Source organism: Phoenix dactylifera, chromosome 8 (genome assembly GCF_051530095.1).
Source record: "Phoenix dactylifera cultivar Ajwa chromosome 8, Ajwa_hap1_PhDact_Kaust_v1.1, whole genome shotgun sequence".
Lineage (NCBI taxonomy): Eukaryota > Viridiplantae > Streptophyta > Magnoliopsida > Arecales > Arecaceae > Phoenix > Phoenix dactylifera.
In genome coordinates, this window is record NC_143197.1 from 32,786,939 (window position 1) to 32,806,520 (window position 19,582).

Consider the following 19,582-nt stretch of genomic DNA (forward strand, 5'->3'; position numbering starts at 1 on the left):
CAAAGTAAAGATATTAAATATTTCTCCCATCACCTATATTAACCAAAGTTTGAACAAGCCGTAATCCGATAAGTTCTGCGGGGGAGAACGGTTCCTGCTGAGAACTACCTTGGAAAAGTAGATAAAGTAGATACAGAAGTCGAGAAACTCCCAGTTGGATACGTCGACCGAATTTCTACATTTTGACTGGCCGGTATCCACTGCATATCAAATCAAACGTGCGAGTAATTAAAACTCGACTACTGCGTAAACGAGACGAGACGACCCGGAGATGGACATCAGCATGGGCGGTGGTGGGCTCGGAGATGAAGAGGTTTGGGGTTGGCCTCGGACCGACCAAGCTAGAAAAAAAAATGAAAAGATCTACCCACGTTACGTATCTTAAAAATATTAACAAATCACAATAAGATATAGAAAAAAAATGAAAAGCGAGAAATCGGACGAATATGGGAGTGAGATTTGGGGATGAATCTTGGACGAAAATAGGAGTAAAAAAGTAGACGAAAAAGCAACAGTATGGGAAAGGAGGGATCTTAAAAGGGCCGTGGAGGCGCCGACACGAAACAAAGAGAAGGGTCGCCGGTCCCTTATTTCCTTCTTATCCTCTCCCTTCGCGGGTTTCAGGCGCTCACTGCGTCGCAATTAGTGCTGGGTTCTGGGTTTGGTGATAGAGAAATACCCTGGGTTGAGGTAGTTTTGTTTCTTGGGATACCAAGAGGAAAGCAAAGGATGGAGGGCAAGAAACCCACCGCTTCGTCTTCTTCTTCTTCTTCGAGAATTGCCGATGATCTTTTCGGCCGGAAGGAGGCCGCGGCTTCCTCTGCTTCCTCCTCATCCGCATCCTCTGGCTACTTCAGCAGCGTCTTCCCTCCTGCCTCATCGGTAACTTCTTCTGCTGCTTTGTTAGTGTTGATCGTGATCGATTCTGATCGAAACAAACGAGAGAAGTTATCGTGATCCGTCCCGAGGTTTTGGTTTTATGTTCTTGTTGCACGACTTCTACCTCATTGGTGTTGTCGGAATTTCCACTCAAGTTATTACTGGGATGCGGCTTTTAGGTTTGCGAGGTTTTGGGGCTTATTCGTGTCGTGTGCATGGCTTAGTTGTGCATTTTTCTTTTCGGTTTGGGGTTTTATAAATTTATGTTGTTTGCTGTTTATACTTGATGGATTTTTTGATTTTGTCATTTGAAAGTTGCGGATTGTTAGGTTGGATCTGCTTGTTGGGTTTTGTGATTCTTCATGGGAATGATATGGTTCTGTACTTTGTAGTTAGGATTGAATTCGAGCTGACACTTTCTATGCCTCACATATAGATCTTGCATGTATTCTATCTTTGATTGGTAGTGTACGATAGGCTGCTGCTCGTGTTTTTGGGGCTTTGTAACGGTGGCTTCATGCTTCAGGCTCTGATCGTTCTCTGTTTTATGATGTTAGGTCGTGGGAAAGGATTCGGCTCATTCCGACTTGTACTGGACGTTGGACAAGCAAAGAACTGAGGGTCGGATAGGGAATGCTCAGAGCTCAAGAGCAGGTTCTTGAATATTCTCTTCTTGACGTCACTGTTCAAATTCAACGCTCTTTGTTTCTTTCTGTTTCATGTCTTATATGTCATGTAGAAGACACCTGCTTCAAAGATTGTCATTCCTCGATGCTTGAATACCAATAACCTATGAGAGGCCACCACTTGTTGATGGGTTCCAAAGTCATACTTGAAGATTGTAATGCATGCCTGAATTCATTTATTTGTGAAGTGGAATTCTGATAACACAAGATTAGGGCTTGTGGAGTAAAGGACCAAAAATCTCTTTTTGTTAGGCCATGGCATATCCATTTCTTGTGCTTCAATATATTCTTGAAGCTCGATGTTGGGAGAAGTGATAGAATGATATAATGCTGAACTAACTAATAAAGCATCTGCGATTCTACTTAACCAATACATGTCGGTCTGTTTCTTGTGGATTTGATTGCAACTATAGGTTCTGTTAGATCCAGTATTACATATTATTTCTAGACTATTGTTAATGACAAACTCTGCTATAAAGTTACACCTGCAGATGATAAATGTCAAGGCCGCCCAAGCAAAAGCCACAACACAAGCAACAAAGATGGGAAATCAGCCTATCCTATTGAATCAACTGAATCGTCCTATTTCGGCTCTTCTATTCATTATGGTGGCAGAGAATTTTATAGCAGCTCTCCATCCATGCAGAGTTCTGGAGCTTATAATAATGTAAGTGAAAACTAACATTTATAAGGTAACAAATTACGAGATGTAATTAAAAGTATTTATGCTTGATTGTGTGATTGAATTTTATATTTTTTTGGTACTTTGGGAAGATGAAATCCAATTCTATAACATGCATCATTTTGTATTTCTTTGTGTTCTAAACTCGTGCAGTATAAAAACAATGGTGAAGATGATTTGGGTGATTCAAATGTTGCTACTAGAGGTGATTGGTGGCAAGGTACAATACCAGTCTAAAAATTTTGGGTAAATAGCATGTATTGAGGAGACAAACAGTTCTCTAACTTATCCATTTTTTTCTTACTTTGCCAGGTTCACTTTACTATTGAGGATATTATCTAGACCAGCATGCTCTCCATTTAGGTAGGAAGAGGGTACTTTGAAGCTGAGTTCAGTATTAATTTCATGCATATATCACTTTCAATTATTATTGTAGTTCTAAAAGCTTGTCATCCTTATTTTCTTCTGAAGTAATTATATAAATATGGCCATGTACACATCATGCCAGCTTGAATAATTTGTTGGCCAAAGGGTTTTGATAAGATATTACATGTTATCATTGCTGTATTGCAAACATTTTTTGCTTGTATGTTTCTCAAAGGTTGGTTGACAGATTTAACTGCTTTAGTTTGTGTTCTATACTTTGTTTGTTGATGCAACCTCACAATCGATAAATTTTGCAAAATTAGCATTTAATATATTTTTGTTTTTCTTGACATAAATCTGCTAACAGCGATTTTATCATCATTAATATCATTCAGATCTGTATAACTTTAGGCTTTATCGATGAAGATACTTCTTTAAATTTTTTCAATTGCAAGACTGCCGTAATTCTTATTTGTTGTGTGATACTGCATGCTCATAGCAACCCAAATGGAAATGATTTGATTTATGACTCATTACCTTGATTAGATTTGGTCTCCTGACGTTAAAAATTCTTCATGTGTTGTTAATTTGTATTTGCATGAAAAATTTACTAATCTGCTGTGCCTTTTTTTCTGTTATGAAGATATTTGATTTTTCTCCTTATACTACAGGTATAGACATTGATACAGTAATCTTTCAACACATTCTAATTTCTAACTACTTTCATCCATGAGCTGTAACCCTTACTTTTTCCTAAATACCATAGTTTGAAGAATACAAATTGGGTTTCATTTGTTCTAAGATGGTGATTTTATGACTGAAAATTCAAGCTTGATATCAGGCATAGCATGCTATATGAAGAGAGACACAGTGAAAGATGATTGAGGTGGTGATTAGCAGTTCTAATTCGACTTTTCTTTTGCTTCTGTTTCATCTGAAATCATGTTTGGCTCATTTAACAGGAAGCCATTGACAACTAGCTTTTTGAAAATTTCACCATATTCTGGAGCTTGTCAGCTTTTTCATCATGGTTGTATTATTACTGGATTTCCTACATTGTTGATACAGAGATATATGATTCCTAGCTGTGCCATTTATATTTACTATTTCCATTTTGATTTACTGCGCTTAGGTTGTAATTTGTGATCTTTCTATAATCCCAAATATCATCTCCTCCTTAAACAATTTAATAGTGATTTCTGGTCTCTTGGTATTCCCTATGTAGCCATCTCATGACAGTTACCTCAACTCGTCTATTTCAATACATCACTTCTATTAAACTTTCTACTAGTAATTTTCTATAAATTTACAGTTTCAGATGATTTGTTACTTCTAGATTACTTCTTTTTTCTGTCTAGATTACTTCTGTTTCTTGTTTTTCTTAACACAATCGTTCAGAATTTTCAATGCACATTATCTTGTATCTCACCCTAATTCTTCGATTCTCATCTCAACACTTTCAATTTTCTCTTGAACCATGAAGATTAGCGTCAATTCATCAACAAGCCTCCTCCTTCTATATGGAATCCATCACAACTGGATCCTGTCCATGTTAAACTCCGGTACCTAGTATTGTTGTCTCTTCTCTCCATCAAAATTCTCTTGGTCTCTTCTCCAATTGCAGACGGTAATAGAAACAGGAAATCTCCACCTTTTAAAGGGGTGATTATGATTGATGGAGCATATGGCTATAACATCTACCTTCATACATTCCTTGTTAATGCTATATTCAGATATTCTAAGATAATCAATTGTAACCTATACTTGCTAGTTTTCTGGCAAGCACGACTTGATTCCCATGCCCCTCAAGTATCAAGCAATAACAAATTAGCTGTTAATGTGTGGTTTGCAAGTCTTTTATAAGAAAATATTCTGAATAATTCAAGCGACACATTCAAACAACTATTTGTAGATTTTGTAGATTTAGAATAAGAATAGTCATTGTAGACCTATTAACTTAAATTGCAGATATCTTACTACTTTATAGGTTCATTTTAGTGCATTTTCCTTTTGATGAACTCGTTGCTATGCTATTGTTGTTGTTTTGGGCAGTATTGTTGGAGCAGGATGGCATTTTCTTCTCTTCTTCTTTTTTTGTTCATTACCATAACTAGTGCTTCAGCAGCCATATTACCTCTCTCTCTTGTGCTTGCTTGCTCTCTATGTGAATATTCAAGTGATTGATTATTTATACATGACCAATAATACATCCGTAACTCTTATCAACATCGATCTGCTAGTAAGCACATTATAGATTCACTCCATGCTTATGCTTGCAATGCTAAAGCTTTAACTAGTATGAGCAGGTTGGGTCTCAGCTCTCTGACTCTTGCTGGTCATCCCTATTATTCTATTGAATCCTCCAGATTATGTTCTATAGTTTGGTACTAGGTAGTTGATAATCAATTTTCACTTCTTGAACTTAAGAAAGAAATATTTGCTGTTAACTGTAACTGCTGGATGACCATTTCCCCCCAAAACAGTGTAAAATCCCACAATACGGTGTATTTATTTTCTCGGGGAAAAAAATATGGAGCGCTTTCATTGCTAATGAACATACCACATCCCAAACTTGTTCTAATAGTTTAGGTGGCTTCGAACGCACCAAAGAATTTCATTCTCTCATGAACAGCACTTGTTTTTAGTTCAATATCTTGTCATGTTTAACATGGTATAGGTGATAAAGATGGTCCTGTGAAAGGAGGTTGTCGTGCGCAACAGTGCAAGTTCGGCCAGCGCACCTCTATTTATCAAACAGCCTAACACGATCATACTATGGGGTAATAAAGCTAAGTGAGGAGATGCTTTAGTGGTTAGCGTCAAACATGAGAGGCGTAGATTCGAGCATAAAAGCAAGAGAAAAGGCATATGTTGAAGATTTTTAGGAGATGAAATTTCTCATGATGTCGTCCCCTTAAAAGTTGCATATAATTAGCCATCATTTAGGCATACAATTCATGTACAGAACGCGGACTTTACACTAGACAGTGAACAGAATCTCTTTCGGCCATCATATTGCTCCATAAATTCGACAGTAGTATCTGAAAAATAGATAATTGAGCTCCTATAATCAACATTTATGTGAAATTATAAATTTTGCACAAAAAGGTCCTTGGTGGTGTCCCTGGTGTATAAGTTAGTGGAGTGTCTGTAAGTTACATGTATTTATTGTAACCAATTCTTGAATACGTGTAGCCTTCTTTTTCTTCTGTTTTTTTTTCTTTTCCTAGACAACTGCATTTCCTGTGCATTTCCTTTTTTTTTTCCAACTTTTTTTTTTGGTAAGCTTTTCTAATCTTCAGAGATCACATACCTTGCTAACAGGTATTTCAGGAAGCTGTTAAAGATAGCTGCTATGTCGTCCAACTAGTGGTGAAACTTGTATTTGGTTTTGTTACTAGAAGCATCAGCTTTGACGAACCAAACAATCAGTTTTTTTTTTCACTGTTTATATCTTAGGGTGGAAAGTTGCAAAGACTGTTCATACTTAATGAAGCAGCAGACCTGAAACCTGGATAGGTTTTCTTGTTTTGGACTTTGTCTTGTCAGTAAACTATACTAGGCCTTCATCCCTCCAGCTTCAATTGTAACGAGGATGAATGGCCACTTAATTATGTATGCTTTTAATATATAATTATATAATATTAAGTAGTTTCTATAAGTTTGTGTTGTATGGCCTATACAAAGAAAATTAGTCTAATTCAATGTGTCTATGAATCCGTTGCTTATAATGATTATGTCAGGTTTTTGTTGATTTAATTAAGAAGATGAAATATGTGTGCCTGTTTACCCTCAGCATGCCGGATCATCAGATTACAGCAAGCATCCTTTGTTCTTTAATCTATATATGAAGCCTTGCAGGACAATCTAGAGCTGTAGCAAGTCCTTGCTTTGTGGGATGGACGTCAAACATGTCTCTCGTGGATTCTACCTTGAGCTCGGCCTGCTGCATTTTATGGCTACGAAATTTATTGAAAAAAAAAAATCAGAGGAGAAGAGGAAGATGCAGTTTGGGGACGGAGGGGATACGTAAACGTCTTTTTTTTTTCATGGCTGCCTGCTTAATTTACTTATTTATGCAGTATTTTATGTTTCATACTTGTACATAGAAGTTTTCTTGTTTCTGTACAAAGGCTTGTTTTGTTCAAACATACCAGCAAGGGATGATGAAACACAACATTGCCATCGAAGTCAAGGGATCAGCCATAAAAATTTTCTTTCAAGGATTAAACATAAAATGGCAATCAATCCGTGGGGCAGACATTGATTTCCCCAATGAAATAGCATTAGAGTGGTGCCGTGGACCTATTTCTATACTTTTGTGTGGTCGTAACATGTTTAATGTGCTGTGCTGCTAGGATCCCCTTTCAACTTTTAGACTCTACTGGGAAGTTATCCTGGACGATTCCACCTTGAGGACATTACCTAAAAAAAAATGCAATCCTGAGAGGGTGAGGAGGATGTAAAATTGATGTTTTTTGTATCCACAGGCATCACAAACATATTATTTGAAACCCAAGATAGCTGCTAAGTTTGACGCTCCTCGTCGATTTAGAACGCCTTCAGATTTAGATGTTTCTAAAGCAGAATACGACGCACTAAAATTGTTTAAACTCAGCCGAAGGCAGTGAAAAATATAAAGAAAGCTGTGGTTTATAAAGCACGAGGAATCATTGACCTGTGGAAGTTTAGAACACATGTGAGAGTATATTTGGATTGATCGTAATAAATTCTTGCGAATCATCTACTACGTATCAGGTAGGTGATCACCAAACTCATCACTTGAAACAGAACTTAGATGCATTTATTTCATAACACGATGATAAAATTGAACAACTTCATCACCAGAACAAGAGCCAAGACTACTCTCGAGTCTCAACACAGCAAGCAACCATTTATTTACTATGTCCATACACCAAGTCTGACACCATATGGCATTTTCAACATCATATTTATGCCAACAGGAGCTACAGCATCATAGGCATTACTCCAGAAGCTACTAGTAGCGGTCGCCAGTCTTCCTTCAACCCTCTGTTCTTCAAGGCACGGTATACGCTGCAGGCAAACGTAAGACAGATCGTTTTGAGGAGAACGTGAAACGAATCTGATGGGAGAAAAGCAGAGAAAATAAAACATTACAGTACTCAAAACTCACCACCACATTTGTATCCCACAGGGCGATCTGCCAGGTTGCACCGCTTGGGAATTGTGATTGCTACTTCAGGCTTGACTCCGGCACTCTTTGCAGTATCCGACAGCATAACAGCACAGAGGCAACTTGGGTTCTGGCCTAGCTTCTGCACCTCTGCACAGCACGTACTCGAAACCTGGGCCTCGGCATCTTGTGATGCTGATGCACACGGAGCCATCCGAAAGGCCATTCTGTTCACAGGAACCTTCCCACATTCCCCAGCTCCATTGGCCCTCTCCAACCCAGCGATACTGGCAACCACAAGCAATCCAAGAATGCAGAGGTACTTCATTGCAACTTCCATCTCTCGCTCTTCAATGCACAAAAACATGATCGACAATGGGGTATTTATAACTAGATGAGCTCCTAGAAGACATTATCCAAAACACTAGATGACTGCCATCTCACAGCGCATATAACCTTAATGGAGGCAGCACCATATCAACTACAGTTTGTTTATTGTAGCACTAACTACCGCCCATCCAAATGGATTGAGCAATATCACCTCCATCGGTCCCGTGGAAGTGGGTATTTGCAGTAATCATTATTATCTTTTACTTCAGCGCCTTTAGAGATGCACAGGAAGAGCCTCTCATAAGCTGCCGCCATCTTTGCCGCAGTAAATAGCTGCAGTGCTCTGTTTCTCGCAACCTCACCTTTCTTCGCGAGCACCCCTCTTCCATCTCCCAGAATTCTGTGCAAGGACTTCTTGAGTGAATCGACCGTCGGCAAAAACGTGTAGCCGATCTCTGGCCCCACGATCAGAGAGCCTGTGATGCTGGCAAACCGTGTGCCCATCACGGATACACCTGAAAGCATCGCTTCGATAAAGGTATGGTCCAGCCCCTGCGCTCTGAGCGTCGGATTAATGAAGACATCGAGCGAGTTGTAGAAGCTGGCCAATTGTTTCTGCTCCAAAGGACCCAGAACAAGTAAATTTGGTCCAAGCTCCCTGTATCTATTACCCCATGGTCCGTCTCCAGCAACCAGGACGTAGACGTTTCTTTGGAAGCTCGCATTCTCCATGAAGACCTGCTTCAGTGCTTCAAACATCAATGGATGGCCTTTATCCTTCACCAACCTCCCCGCCAGTCCTACTACTAGAGTCGCGCTGTCGGGGACCCCGACCTTCCTCCGGAACTCCCTACCGCTTGCTGCATCCGGTTTGTAGGTTTCTTCATCGACACCATTTACAATTATGTGAACTCGTTCTTCTGGAATCATATATATTCTCTTGAGGACATCTCCGACATGATCGCTCGTAGCTACATGGTGGGCATAGTCGCGGAAGAACTTGACTTCATCAACCACCTTGGCGACTCTTTCTGTAAATACGGAGGGACGAGGCTCTTGCGGACCACGGAGGAGATCTTGGACGATGTCGGAATGTATGGTTTCGTAGGCTATACCATGCCAGGAAACAGCAAGATGGCTGAGATTACGGGCACGGCCGTGCAAGAGGCCGACGCTTTCGGTATGGATCATGTCGAAGGGTTTCCCCGTGGTATTCTGGACGCGGAATCGCTCCCATGCCAGAGCCTGGTTGAGGTAACCGGCGGGACTTGGCGGGGTCGCGTGGAATTTTATCTTGGCATCGGGGTAGTCTGGAAAGGCGGAGCTTGATGAGGTTGTGAAGACATGGATCTCATGGCCTCTTCGGGCGAGGGCGAGATGGAGGGTGAGAGCGTGTCGTTCCAGGCCTCCGGCAAGACTCCGACGCGGCCATCGCTTCACGAAGAGAGCTATCTTGAGGAGCCTGGGTGGCGGACCGGGAGAGAAGGAGAGGTGGTTCCATGCAGAAGGGTAGGCAAGGAGATCAAAAGTTTGGTTCTGCTTTGGTAGCGCGATGGCAGATTCAGTTTTACAGGGAGCAAAGCACCGAGACCAATATACGAAAGACATGGGCGTTAGTGCGGAAAATACGAAGAGGAAGCAGCAGAGCTGGTAGAAATTGGAGGAGAAGGTGGGATGATCCTTTGCCATGGTTGAGCGCTAGCTACAAAGGGAAGGGAAGGGGAGGGGAGGGGAGGGACCGAATGAGGAAACAAACTTGGAGATGAATGAGATCTCAAATGAAAGAAAAAGGAGTCGATCTTAGTTACAAGACCCAAGACTAAATACGGGGTATGCTATTTGACTTGTGGAATCATCCGCATGTGCATAGTGCTGGCTTTTAGGCAGATTTAGGTTCGAAACCATCATAAGCAACCTCTTTGTTAAATTTCCTTCGAGGTTTTACGGTCAAGATCGTGTTTTACATTTTTTTTCCTTTCTTTTTCTTGTTTTGAGCGGAGTTGTCCCCACTGCCCATTGACCTCATTGGTGCTTCCAATGCTTCCAAACCATGAACAAACATACACCAGGTAATTAAATAAAAATACAGAAAATTGTATCACACCTCCAAATTGAAAAGAGAACTAATAATAGTATTTGGTTCCTTGGTAACTGCAAATGGGTCGGGTTGACCCATGACCCGACCCGACCCATATAGATCTGATCCGATCCGAATTTTAGGACCCACGGGGCTGAGCCGGATCCTAAATTTGAACCTGTTTTATTTTTCGGATCGGAATTAGGTCAATCCAATCTTGACCTGATTCGTTTTGACCCGAACCTGAATTGTCCCTTTAGATATGTAAAACCACATGCCGCAGCCGCAGTCCTGTAGCCGGCAAGGGATGAAGTTACTTTTGTAATGCAAGAAGATGACACCATCTTAGTCTTCTTAATATCCTGCTTCAGAAAAACAGGGATGGTGATGCCCGTAATCTTCGTTTAATTTTAAAAGCCATATGCATAGCGCCAAATGCCTACTAAATGTTCCAAAGTGATGGCCGACCACTTCACTGGAGGCAATCTATTATATAACTTGAGATTAAATTAAGGCCATGAGACGGTGGTGGCTAATCTACCCAACAATTACTCCCTCATGCAAGCCTGAATCAGAAGACAAATGTGGAAGGAACAAGAGAGCCTTCACATAGTTCCATTTTTTTTTTTCCAAACGAAGGTTACATTTATGGGGGAAAGAAAAATCAAAACCAAAACTCGAGGGAAAATTAGTGGTACGTTCGGTGAAACTAAGTGAAGAGAACCCTAGCAATGTTGGGTGGCTCGAAGCGGTCAAAACCAGGAACGATTTACAAGTGTGCACATAAAGTAACATTAATCGGAAATTTGTCTTCATTTTCTGTGAAAGGAAATGTGGTTCCAGGTAAGTATATCCCTCATGACCTACTCTCTTTGAAATGTTCGACAGACTGCTCGCAATATTTGATGGTTTGAGTTTCAGTTTGATGTGAGTTGGACTTGTATCAGGGAACAAATTGTTAAAGTGGATTACTTTCCTTTTCGTTCCTCCGGCAGAAAGTGATCGAGCTGCATTTGACATACTAAACTGCACCAAAAGTGCAGCCAAAATCATGCATAAAAATTTGCAGCTTCATTCAGCACATCAATAACTTATTTATTTATTAGATTTATTAGGATATACATGCTTCATAGTTCACACACTGCCAGCAGCATATTACAACTACTCCACCATCATATACTCCAAGATGAGCTCAAAACATCATATCCAGCAAACTGGCAGCTAGAAACACTTCCACTATTCTTCCACAGTGATCCGTTTTTCCTCAACTTCTCGATGCTTAAGGCAAGGTATAACCTGCAAGCAAAGGTTGGTTTCTTTCAGGAAAACCACAAAGAATTTGATGGAAAGAAGCAAAAAAAATGTATAGAAGGAGCATCATGAGAACACCCAACCTACCTCCACATTTGTAACCCACAGGGCGGTGTGCAAGTCTGCACCGTTTGGGGATCGTCATTGCTATCGCCGGCTTGACCCCAGCTCTCTTTGCAGTGTTTGAGAGCATCACAGCACAGAGGCATCTTGGGTTCTTGCCCAGCTTCTGCACCACCAAGCAGCATTGAGCTGAAACCGGGGCGCGAGCATCATGCGATGCCGACGCACAGGGAGCCATCCTCAGAGCCATCTTATCCGCAGGAACCCTCCCACATTCCCCAGCTCCATCAACACTCTCCAATCCTACCGCCCCTGCAAGCAGAAACAATCCAAGAAGGCAGAGATACTTCCTTGAGGCCTCCATCTCTCACTAATACTTTGCACAAACCGTGCCTGTTTGCTTGGGTATTATATATACTGATGAACTCCCGGAGTCATCAATCGTCGTGATAGATGACTGCCATGCCACCTCATAAGCCATACAGCCTTAATGGACTCGGCACTACGAGGTCACGTACCCCATTCCCATTGCTGTAATTATTGTTATCCTCCACTTTTCAGCTCCTTTAAGCTTCTGCTTCTTGTAGACATGCCATCTGGGTGGCAGCAAATATATATATATAATATATCTGCTTCTTGAACTCCTTTTCCTTTGTTGCAGCACTATCTCTCAACAGAATGGTTGAGCGAGGTCACCTACTCCATTCCCATTGTTGTAATTATTGTTGTCCTCCACTTTTCAGCTTCTTTAAGCTTCTGCTTCTTGTAGACATGCCATCTGTGTGGCAGCAAATATATATATTATATATCTGCTTCTTGAACTCCTTTTCCATGTCCATAAATCCTCTATATGGACTTCTTTTTAAGTGAACCAGTTGCCAGTAAAAAAACAAAGTATAGACTTAAGGTATTATGCAAGAAACTTTAAGGTAGTAAAGAGTGAAAGTAGGCTCGTTAAGATAAAAGTCTATTAATTTCATCATCAAGCTATCTCGCATCTGAATGCCCCCAAAAAAAGCTTCAGATAATTGAACCACCAGCACTGTAAAACAAATCCAAGACACTGACAATTTCCAACGTAACGTAAATTTTATATAAAATGCGACACACGTACAGCTGCAAAAGATACAATTCCTATTAATAAAAAAAAAAATCAAGCAAATACTATTGGAAACTGTTACAAAAACCTTGTGATGTGTAAATAATAACACTGCTCATCAATCACTACAAGAACAGCACACCAGATGCTGAGCTAGCTTAGTGGAATACGAAATTGTCAGGATAGCATTTGTTTTTGCAACCCTCGTGAGAACCATCATCATAATCTTCTTTTTCACAAGATCACCTCGAATCTTATGGCAAGTCAACGACCTAATTAATTAATATAGCGAGGTCCTGCCGGCTTTCCGAGTCCCTATTGTTTTGTGAAAGAGAAGCTCGCTCAGGCTTCTAGACTGACGCCTGAAATCGGTGCTGATACCTCAGCTCTGCTGCTAGTCTCTTTTCCCTTCACCTCAACTCCGAGATAATTTGTCAGAACTTTCTTCACGCCATATCCACGAGTATGAGACTTTCTGCTGATCAATGGAGACCTCTCTCCCAGCACTGGACTCATTGAAGGTGTGGGCAAGAAGCTTGGTGTGGCATAAGCAGTCGCATATGGAGTGCCTGAGACGGGCACCAAGCATGGAACTGGGACTTTCTTGTGAGAAGCGACACCAACTGCGTGAATCGATGACGAATACTGGTCCGAATGTTTGGTCAAGTCATCAGCACAAAGCAGGTCATCAATGCGAGCAACAATGTTGTACGCGAGGCTCTCCAAGACTCTGGAATAGCTTTCCAGAATGGATTTTCCAAAATCCTGAAAGTTGGATCATCGCAAAAGCCATTCACAATCCGAAAGGTCTTCATGCAAGCATAAACCGCGTTCAAAGCAAGGGAGGAAGACAAACCTTGTTGAATTGGATTTTGCTCATATCCAAGGTTGTTTGTGTCAGACCAGGGAACCTCTGCTTCAAACATAGCAAGAGGCACTTGGCTCTATCAGCGAGCAACTCTCTTTTCTCAGCATCCGTAATGATATCCTTGACCATACCCCATGATGATCTAGTGTTGGTTCGATTTGTATTATTCGTAGATTTGGCAAACGTTCTCCGACGCCATACATAAATTGATGCCTCGACGTGATTGGCAATCTCTAGAGCTTGGTGCTCGGAGGATAAATCAAGGCAATCGAGAAGGCATTCAGGGGAAAATTGATCCGAAGTGATATAGCGATATATCACATCGCCTAGGCATGCTCTTCCATTCTGCGGACCAAGAACAAACGAATAACAAACATCAGGGTTCATGACATGTAGAAAGCTATACAAATATTCAAAATGAAGGGAGACGTTATGCCACAATACTATGATCATACAAGTAGAAAAGATATATCCATTCGCTGTTGCTGTAAATCGACGGCGGCAATGGAGCTCAATTCTGATCATTATTTATTGAGAGTAGGCCTTGCTTTAGAAGTACGAGAGATAAGCAGCATATACCTTTGGAAGGGACTCGAGATACGACTCAGGAACCTCCATTTCAACCAAAGCATTGCTGTTGATAGCCATTGCAGCCTTCAAGATTTGGTTTGCGCACTCACGTTTGTGCTGCAATTGCTTTCTCGTCTTCTCATGGAGACCGCCAGGAGGTAAACGAGGCACAGGCAGCCACCACTTCTCTTCTTGACGACGAAGAGTTCCACGGAAAGAGGCCGACCCATCAGACTCGTTTGCAAGCACTCCTTGATCGGCATACCAAAACTCTGTATCACTAAAGCTGTCCAATATTTCCTGCGAAGAGTAAATTCTCGATAAGAATCATGACCCTCACTCGAGTTTAGATTAAGAATCAGGAAGCAGCATCGAGTCTCACAAGAAGCATATTGTCTAGTTTGCGCAGTGCTGGAAGATTGGCATATAGGTCAGATCGTTGTCTGCAAGTCATGACCTGAAATAAAAATCAAGAACCATGCACCGTTTATGCATCTATTCAAGACTAGTGAGTTATAACAAAACAACTGAGAACACCTCCAAGGAACCAACCAGGCATTGACTTCGATATAAACATATGTATACATGTACGCACATACGCACACAGATGAAATTTTTTTGTAACAGTTAGATTTGATTGACATGATGAATAATTGAGAACAGTGAGCGAGCATTCCAGTGAGAGTCAACCCAACCCACCTAAGAAACAGACTCATGCGTGGTGAAGTAACAGATGCAACAGATAGCCAAATGCATGGATGCAAAGGCAATTTTAATCCCTACAGAGCTTCGGGAACAGTAATCACCTCCAGCTTGCTTCCGTCAGGAAATGTTTGCCAAGTGGGTACCAGTTCGACTATGTGATCGCTAACACAGAGAAGCCACTCCATTTCTCTTCGCCACATTGACTTCTTCTCGGGAGGTAAAGGCTCCAACCTCCAAAGCTGCCCAAAGAGAGTGGCTGTAATAGGACAGAAGGTGCAGGAACGTTTTAGTTGAGGCTCATAGAATTTATTTCAGCAAACAAAATTTTAGTTATAAACGAATGAACCAAAAAAACCAGGGAACTATCAAAACTTACCACAGAGATTAGTTATAGCATTCGAAATGGCCAATGCGGTGCAGACCCCTTTCCCAGAGCCTGACATGTCTTCTCCAAGCAACAACTTGGCAAACCTCTCCTTCATCATCTCGATATCTACTGGAATACAGAAGATAACCCCAAAACATAACTCTTCATTCAGCCAAACCAGTACGGTTGAGGACATGCACATTTACCATGATAGCGCAGTCCATATTGACACCAATAATACATAAAACATACATAAATGACAACAATAATACATAAACGAGATTTACAAACTGTTGATTGAGGACCGAAACCAAACATAAAACAAAATTTCTTTTTTAAAAAAAAAATTGATGACAAAGCCATGTGAGGGCAAAGAAAAAGATCATAAAAAAAAAAAAAAAAAATCTAAGTTAGTGGCATTCATCTATTTGATCGGTATTACTATTTGTTACAAAGAGATAATGAAGGGGGAAAGGAAAACATGCATGAAAGAAGATTCAATACCTGAAATGTTGGGCTTCAGCTTATCCATTCCACTATTTTCCTCACGACTTTTCTCCACATTGCCTATTATTTCAGAGGTTTTGCGGTTCTGCATTGGCCAACCCAACGATGCCGAATGCTTCTTGGATGATTCCTCGGAACTGCTAAGGCCTCGTGACTCTTCACTGGACGAAGTCTCAGAGCTCGAACTACTCCCATGGCACTCATCTTCCGCCGAGTCGCTAAAGGACTCGCCCTCTCCCCCAATATCTTCCGACCCATGACCATGATCGCCAACACCACCCTTCTCCTTTCCATCATCCATTCTGAGCACCACCTTTTCCCTCAAATAGAGAGAAGCTACCCGGTGCCGCACTCGTCCCTTAATCGGAGCAATCTAGTAGAGAGCCAGAAGCCGAAAAAGGGAAAGAGGGATGAGGTTGGAGGCTCCGCAGGTGGCTAACGAAAGACAGTAGTGCTTCTTGGGGTCCTCTGGTTGGTGAAAGCGGGGTCTCTCCATTAGATTAAGGCGATCATTTCCGAAGGAGAAAACAAGGGGGCAGGGAGAAGGGCTTGTGGGGGCTTCCTCATATATTTTTCTAAGGGAGGTTGAGGATGGCCATGATTGCAGGCGCTTGCTTGCTCGCTCGCTCGCTCGCCCGCTCTAACACTTGAACTATCTTCAGGGGAAATGGAGTGGCGGTGAAGCTCTCCTTAGTCCTTTGTTTTTTTTGAAATTCTACTCTAACGGCTATTAAATGGTGAGGCTATCAAGGGAAGTTCACGGCAATGGAATGCGTCTTTCCATTTTTTTATCCCCTCTTCCCATCTCTCCTCTCTTTCTTTCTCTATTTAACGGCTTCCTCCTTTTTATCCCTGCTTTTCAGGAAGGGGAGGGAAAGAGACGAAGCCCAGTTTCAAAATTAAAATAGGGATGGTAAAGTTTTGAAGAAGGATGGTAGGAAGAGTACCCACCCGTTAGAGTGAGATCATGCATGGTAGAGCCGTTGGCTTGTGAGAAAAGCGTCAAAGGTGCGACCCCACCACCTTTCCATGGCACCCAAATCCACGCTACGTTGATGAGCAGCAGTCCCTGTCCTCATGCCGTCCCCACATCTTAGCAATGGTGCGAGCAACGATCTCTAATTATCAACAATATGTTCTCATGATGGAATAATGTAAACAATTACAACAAGGATAGATATTGCGTAGAGAAACTGCATCATCTTGTTATAAAATCTACTATGAGGCTACTTTTGACTAGCACCATTAATGCAGACATTATTCTCCAACTGTTTGTTTTTAAAATTTCAAAACACAATACGTTTGCGTTTAATCACATGTTGGCATTTCAATGAGGAAATGGAAAGAACATGTTGCTTGATTTGCTTAAGGTTATTTATCTATGCACATTTTGCCACTTGACAAAATTTTTAGTCGTTCGATTGATTCTAGGCTCGATGGGGCATCTTCAAAATCTGCAACTATTGGAATATGAGAGGTACATTTATTGGAATAATTCTTCATATGGTATCACTAATAAATATAATCATTTCCAAAATATGTGAAAAAGGAAAACACTAAAGCATTCCTCCATTTATCTCCTATCATATTTTTTTTAAGGGTGTGCTCTCCCAGTTAAACTTCAGATGAAAGTCTCTTTAGAATGGATGCCGGGCTCCAACTTCAAAGCCACACGTCCGTACTATCTCAGAACACCCACCTTTTGAGAGCTGAACTGGTTCTATCTGGCGGTTTTGGGTTTTCAAACAGAGCAATAATTCAGCCTCCTAGGCTTCCAAAATGGACAACGCTAATTCCTGTTCAACAAAAAGAGAGCCATGCAAATGGTCTGTTTCTCCAGGAGTTATTTTATGGGTCTCTAAGATATTTCTTAAACATATATTAGTTGTAATCAACTCTAATGGTTGGAAAAGGCAGGAACAATGAGCAATTAGGGCCTTATGGTTGGGGAGAAATCGAGAAATCAGTTGAGCTGTCACAAATCAGCAAATAAATTATCTTCGCTTTGAATAGGCCTTTGCAGTCTTCCCTATGTACAATCCCCCTCAAGAAAGCATAGATTTAATGATGCCAGTGGTTGCAACCTCCGACTGATTAGCACCAGTAGAGTGGAGTCCTTGAGACCGGTTAGTAGTACGTCGCTGCTGCGATAGTGGTTAGCAGGACAAAAGGCTGGAATGGTTGGAACAAAATTTGAAGGACCAAGGGTTGTTCCTCACCAGGCCCACCAACTTCTTCTAGCCGTTACCTAGCCTGAAAGAACGGACCTTTTTTTTTTTTTTTTCGACATTCAAAATGCTGCTTTTGAACGTTAGGGTGGTCACAAGCTTGCCAGACTTTCTTTATCTTTGTCATTTGAAAACTAAGATTAAGAAAATAAGAAATCTCACTGACCATGGTAACCCCTCCTAAACTCCTAGTTGGGTTGACTTGCAAAACCTCATCATCATGTGGAGACTACCTTTATTTTAAAGAAGATTGACGTGACGGTCGATTTCTCTGTGACAGGCATTAGTTAAATCTTCTCCTCTCCTAAACCTTCATTTTTATGGTACATAAGTGAAGAGACTCCTTCATCTATCAGCTTCCTATGCTATTGAGCATTCTGAAAAGATTTTTTGAACACACCAGAAATTCCTTCTTCATAAGTATGCCAGATTATTGCTCTTGATTCTACTAGCTGCACTTATATTAGAGTAGGATAAACAACCAGGTTTAAAACTTAGAACCAATAGTAGATCGCGTGGCAGCAATAAACTTCTATTTCTTCTCTCTACATCGCCAAATCCCGGATGATTTGATCCCCTTGGGGACCAAGTGGTATGACCTTGATAGGTGAAATAGAAGAACATGAAAAGTGCCAACCAGGCCATTTCATCCTCCATCAGGACCATAAGTTTGATGAGGCACAGCATGACAAAGTGGGGCACCGGACATAACCAAACCATCGTCCAAGTGATCTACTTGATATGGAAGCTGACATAGAAAGAAACGTTATGGACCCCACGAACCCAAAGTTGGGAGAATTGGATTGGACCGCCCATTGACTGCAGCACATGGTGGTGCTTCTTTCGATGGTTGCAGCTTTCATTATGTAAGCATAAAAAACTAATAATAGTGAAAAGGTATCCTTATGGAGGACGGCAGGAAATCTACTATTCATGGCAGTAATTAATACCTGCTCATCAAGGATGAAACTACCTTCTTGGATGAGCAAAATTTCAGTGGGTGCAAAGTTACATAGAGCAAATTTGATACTTAGAGAAAAGGGACCATTTTTCATTATAGTCTGAGTCACAAACACTACTCCAAAAAAATTTTCATCAGGCCCTAATATTCGTGCAAATCATACAATTTCAAATGAGAGGAGGAATTCCCAACAGTTTGCTCAACGAGAAGGAAATATAGAATGCCAGTAATGATGGTGAAGTGACGGCAACAAACCTGTGGGAGTAATGGTGCGTCGTCTGTGCGCCAAAGAAAAATGCAATGAGTGTTCGGTGCACCGAGACACTTCTCCAAAGTCATCAAGTATCCTACCACTGATGTAAGGATATTTAAAAGCACTATATATTGAAATCATATTTATCTTGTAAGAATCCCCACCTCACCTTAAAAAAACTAATCAAAAAGAGAAGGGAGAACATGAATCTAAAAAAACGAATGAAATATCAGCCATCCAGAAATTATGGAAATAGTTGCACAAACTTCAATTCAAGAAAGAGACGTATTACTGAATGCGCGCAAGAATGGACATTGCATAGAGACACGAGTGCCCTGTTTGTCGGTGCCAGAGAAGATTGAGATCGTAGAAGAGCGCAGGGAAGACGATTCAGTCTTTGGATTGGAATAGGGACAAAATATTTTTTCTACCTCTGGGGTTCAAAAATTGAAATAAATCGAGCCATCTCCCTCCT

General features: G+C 41.1%; 5 protein-coding genes across 11 annotated transcripts; 1 reads left to right on the forward strand and 4 right to left on the reverse strand.

The window, feature by feature from the left end:
* Window positions 1-257: 257 nt before the first annotated feature.
* Window positions 258-6,889, forward strand: LOC103704108 (uncharacterized). Of its 6 annotated transcripts, none has more exons than XM_008787258.6 (6): window positions 258-882; window positions 1,437-1,533; window positions 2,045-2,232; window positions 2,401-2,467; window positions 2,560-2,610; window positions 5,938-6,274. In XM_008787258.6, the coding sequence occupies exons 1-5, from the start codon at window positions 730-732 to the stop codon at window positions 2,574-2,576; spliced, it is 522 nt and encodes a 173-aa protein (XP_008785480.1). In that variant the 5' UTR covers window positions 258-729; the 3' UTR covers window positions 2,577-2,610; window positions 5,938-6,274. The 6 variants fall into 6 exon arrangements, with proteins under 6 accessions (XP_008785480.1, XP_088559847.1, XP_026659248.1 ...); XM_088703721.2 differs by lacking the exon at window positions 5,938-6,274 and adding an exon at window positions 6,467-6,889 and having other exon boundaries at window positions 475-882; window positions 2,057-2,232; XM_026803447.4 differs by lacking the exon at window positions 5,938-6,274 and adding an exon at window positions 6,467-6,836 and having other exon boundaries at window positions 475-882.
* Window positions 6,890-7,395: 506 nt separating this feature from the next.
* LOC103704106 (uncharacterized) lies at window positions 7,396-8,147 on the reverse strand. The gene is made up of 2 exons (XM_008787256.5): window positions 7,769-8,147; window positions 7,396-7,668 (listed from the first exon to the last, which is right to left on the reverse strand). The coding sequence occupies exons 1-2, from the start codon at window positions 8,133-8,135 to the stop codon at window positions 7,652-7,654; spliced, it is 384 nt and encodes a 127-aa protein (XP_008785478.2). The 5' UTR covers window positions 8,136-8,147; the 3' UTR covers window positions 7,396-7,651.
* On the reverse strand, window positions 8,135-9,910 carry LOC103704107 (UDP-Glycosyltransferase superfamily protein). Its single transcript, XM_088703719.2, has one exon. The coding sequence runs from the start codon at window positions 9,785-9,787 to the stop codon at window positions 8,306-8,308; it is 1,482 nt and encodes a 493-aa protein (XP_088559845.2). The 5' UTR covers window positions 9,788-9,910; the 3' UTR covers window positions 8,135-8,305.
* A 1,339-nt stretch (window positions 9,911-11,249) lies between these two features.
* On the reverse strand, window positions 11,250-11,944 carry LOC103704105 (uncharacterized). Its single transcript, XM_008787255.6, has 2 exons — window positions 11,574-11,944; window positions 11,250-11,471 (listed from the first exon to the last, which is right to left on the reverse strand). Exons 1-2 carry the CDS (start codon window positions 11,911-11,913, stop codon window positions 11,455-11,457), a joined length of 357 nt encoding a protein of 118 aa, XP_008785477.4. The 5' UTR covers window positions 11,914-11,944; the 3' UTR covers window positions 11,250-11,454.
* Window positions 11,945-12,619: 675 nt separating this feature from the next.
* Window positions 12,620-16,580, reverse strand: LOC103704104 (rop guanine nucleotide exchange factor 7-like). 2 transcript variants are annotated; one of them, XM_008787254.6, is made up of 7 exons: window positions 15,663-16,580; window positions 15,168-15,287; window positions 14,893-15,047; window positions 14,469-14,543; window positions 14,096-14,386; window positions 13,505-13,861; window positions 12,620-13,413 (listed from the first exon to the last, which is right to left on the reverse strand). In XM_008787254.6, exons 1-7 carry the CDS (start codon window positions 15,964-15,966, stop codon window positions 12,991-12,993), a joined length of 1,725 nt encoding a protein of 574 aa, XP_008785476.3. In that variant the 5' UTR covers window positions 15,967-16,580; the 3' UTR covers window positions 12,620-12,990. The 2 variants fall into 2 exon arrangements, with proteins under 2 accessions (XP_008785476.3, XP_088559843.2); XM_088703717.2 differs by having other exon boundaries at window positions 15,168-15,284; window positions 15,663-16,498.
* Between the last annotated feature and the right edge of the window lie 3,002 nt (window positions 16,581-19,582).